The sequence below is a fragment of the Aplysia californica genome, unplaced genomic scaffold (genome assembly GCF_000002075.1).
Source record: "Aplysia californica isolate F4 #8 unplaced genomic scaffold, AplCal3.0 scaffold00265, whole genome shotgun sequence".
Taxonomy (NCBI): domain Eukaryota; kingdom Metazoa; phylum Mollusca; class Gastropoda; order Aplysiida; family Aplysiidae; genus Aplysia; species Aplysia californica.
In genome coordinates this window covers 786,749-789,248 of record NW_004797535.1, presented here as the reverse complement: position 1 = coordinate 789,248, position 2,500 = coordinate 786,749, and the positions used below count along the sequence as shown (strand labels likewise).

Sequence of the window (2,500 nt, the reverse complement as noted above, 5' to 3'; positions counted from 1 at the left end):
ACTTTCCAAACTCATCGCAGACTTCACAAAAACTGGGTAAGCCCTGATAATTTCTCGTTTTGCTACTTCTGTTGTTCAACGCGATGTAAATCTAAGCTTTTAACCAGACATGATACCTTAATTTGAGTAAATTCAGGTTAAACTAAAATAAGATATAATGGATTTATGTCCTGATATTATAAGATAAGATAGGGTATGATAAAGTAAGGTAAGACACGGTAAGTTAAGATAAGGTAAGATTTGGTAAGGTAAGGTAAGGTAAGTTAAGGTGGGTTTGTGTGTGTGTGTGTGTGTGTGTGTGTGTGTGTGTGTGTGTGTGTGTGTGTGTGTGTGTGTGTGTGTGTGTGTGTTTATAATGTATATACTGAATGCATTTAGAAACGCAACGTTTTAAAAAAGTTCTAAAAAAGCTATCAGCCAATCCCACCCGTAGTGGGCATCCCGTATTAGAACTGCCAAGCTCGCAGAGGTGTGTGTAGGAAATGGATTACTGTGTTTAAGCAGCCGCCTTTTGACATTTGTACCTCGAGCAGTCAAAGCGTGCGTGTGGTTGGAGGGCGTCACTGGTAGGTTCTACTTCTTTACTTCCACCCTGTTGTTTGTTTCTAACTTTCTTACTATTAACCAGCGTCAAATGACCGTTAGTGCGTCGATGTGCGTCTCTTTACTCAAACAAATAAAAACGAGTCAGTTTGCTGGCGGTATAGCGGTGCAAATTTACGTTAATTTACACAGCTGAGACACTTGGCAGATGCAGAGCGTGGAGGTACGGTTTGTTCACACGAGTAAATTATTATTTTATTTGTATTTATTTATCTCAACACAGTGTATTGTTCTCCATTCTACAGGAGCGCCGACTGGCCACAGTACAATACGGAGGACATGAAGTACCTGGACTTCAAACCTCGTGCTGAAGTCAGACAGGGGCTGGAGATGGACAAGAGGAGATTCTGGCTGGAAGAACTCACGGAATCGGTTCCGGAAAAACACGTGCATACTGAATTATAGAACTATTCGTTGAAAGAAAAAGCTTGATAAGTTTTGGGCTATTCAATTGTATATAAGTGAGGCAGCGTGGTGGAATCAGGCTCTCGTCAAAATAATCAAAGTGAATAAACTTGTATTTTTCCGCAGGTTTGTGGATTTTTATCAAATTTTTGTTTTTTGGCTCAACACCTTTCATTCCTATTAAAACACTGATCTCTGTGGAAAATTTTCTGAAAAACGTTGATAAATGGAACAAAAAATGTAAATGCTAAGTTACCACGGATTCTTAAGCTAAGGAAATAAATAATCTTTGGCGGCCATTTTCTCACTAATTTTACCTCTGAAAACAGGTGACCTCCACCTCCTTCTTTCGCAAATATCTCGACTTGTATTTAAGATAAATGGATCTTTTTTTTCACCAAAGTAAAGACAATTGAACAAGCTTTAAGATGATACCAAAAACTCTACCTGCCCAAAAATTGACGAGAGCCTGATTCCACCACACTGTCTCACATATTATGTTATAATGAGAAAAAGGCATTTAAATTCATTTTTATTTCGACGAGGAAACAGATGTGAGAGAGAAGGGGCTTGGTCTCAGAGAGTCAGCTCAGAAAACGTACGATTACACTGATTTATACGAGTGTTAGTCACACAACTATAAGATATTTTTGCTGCATTAGGTGCTTTGACTATATAATGAGTCAAGGTCTGTACGGTACATTTATCTTAGAAGGAAACAGTTGTATGCCAGTTCTGATTTATGACATCAAGACAATGTTAGGAGTAAGTGAGTCTGTTTCTATTACGCTACCTCATAATTACAAAGTTCTATCAGACATTTTTGGCCGTTTTGAGTAACTACGACCATGAGGTCAGAAACCAAGTGTTCTATCTGCTCTTTCAAAATCGTAAATTTATTCGAAGTCCTTATCCAGGTGTTCAAAGAATTACATTCGGAAAAGCTTGACATGTTGTGAAACTCAAATTTTCTTACGTCAAGTTTCTCAAAACTATATACTGAGCATATAGAACTTTGTAATTCTGAGTTAGCGATTTGTATTTTACTAGGGAAGAGCATGCACATTGATCAATACGACAACTGAGTGATGGACATTAAGCCTATGAGTGTGTGAATTATTCTGTTGATCGTACAGGTGAACCCTTATTGAGAAATAAACGACCAGTCATTTATCTTGCCATCTTTGAAGCAGTCAGATGACAGACTCTTTCGACCAATTTGACTAAAATACTGAAAGGAGAGAAAACGGACACCCTCTTAATCTATGACGGTAGATCTAGTTGATCTAACAAATTATTACTTTTCATGTTGTCTTTTTAAATTTCCCCTTTACATGTCAGTGTCTACTGGGTGTATACCCATTGATTCTTCGCCGACAGATAAGATAAGATAACGTTTTATTAGTCTCCACACAGAAATTTGCCGCGGAATGGTAAATACATACAGCAGGCACGCACATTCACATACACACACACACGAACACACACACAC

At 38.1% G+C, this 2,500-nt stretch overlaps 1 protein-coding gene across 2 annotated transcripts in view; it reads left to right on the top strand.

Annotated features, from left to right (window-relative positions):
* LOC101845106 (cholinesterase 2) overlaps positions 1-2,500 on the top strand; it is a 20,681-nt gene that overhangs the window by 4,065 nt on the left and 14,116 nt on the right. The window contains exons 2-3 of one of the 2 annotated variants that reach the window (XM_035970419.1): positions 1-36; positions 849-1,031. The exon at positions 1-36 is cut by the window's left edge and continues 1,291 nt beyond it. In XM_035970419.1, the coding sequence (XP_035826312.1) occupies positions 1-36; positions 849-1,008 (196 nt within the window). In that variant the 3' untranslated portion in view covers positions 1,009-1,031. Of the gene's footprint in view, positions 37-848; positions 1,032-2,500 lie in introns of those variants that run through there. The other variant, XM_005100933.3, reaches the window with a different exon arrangement.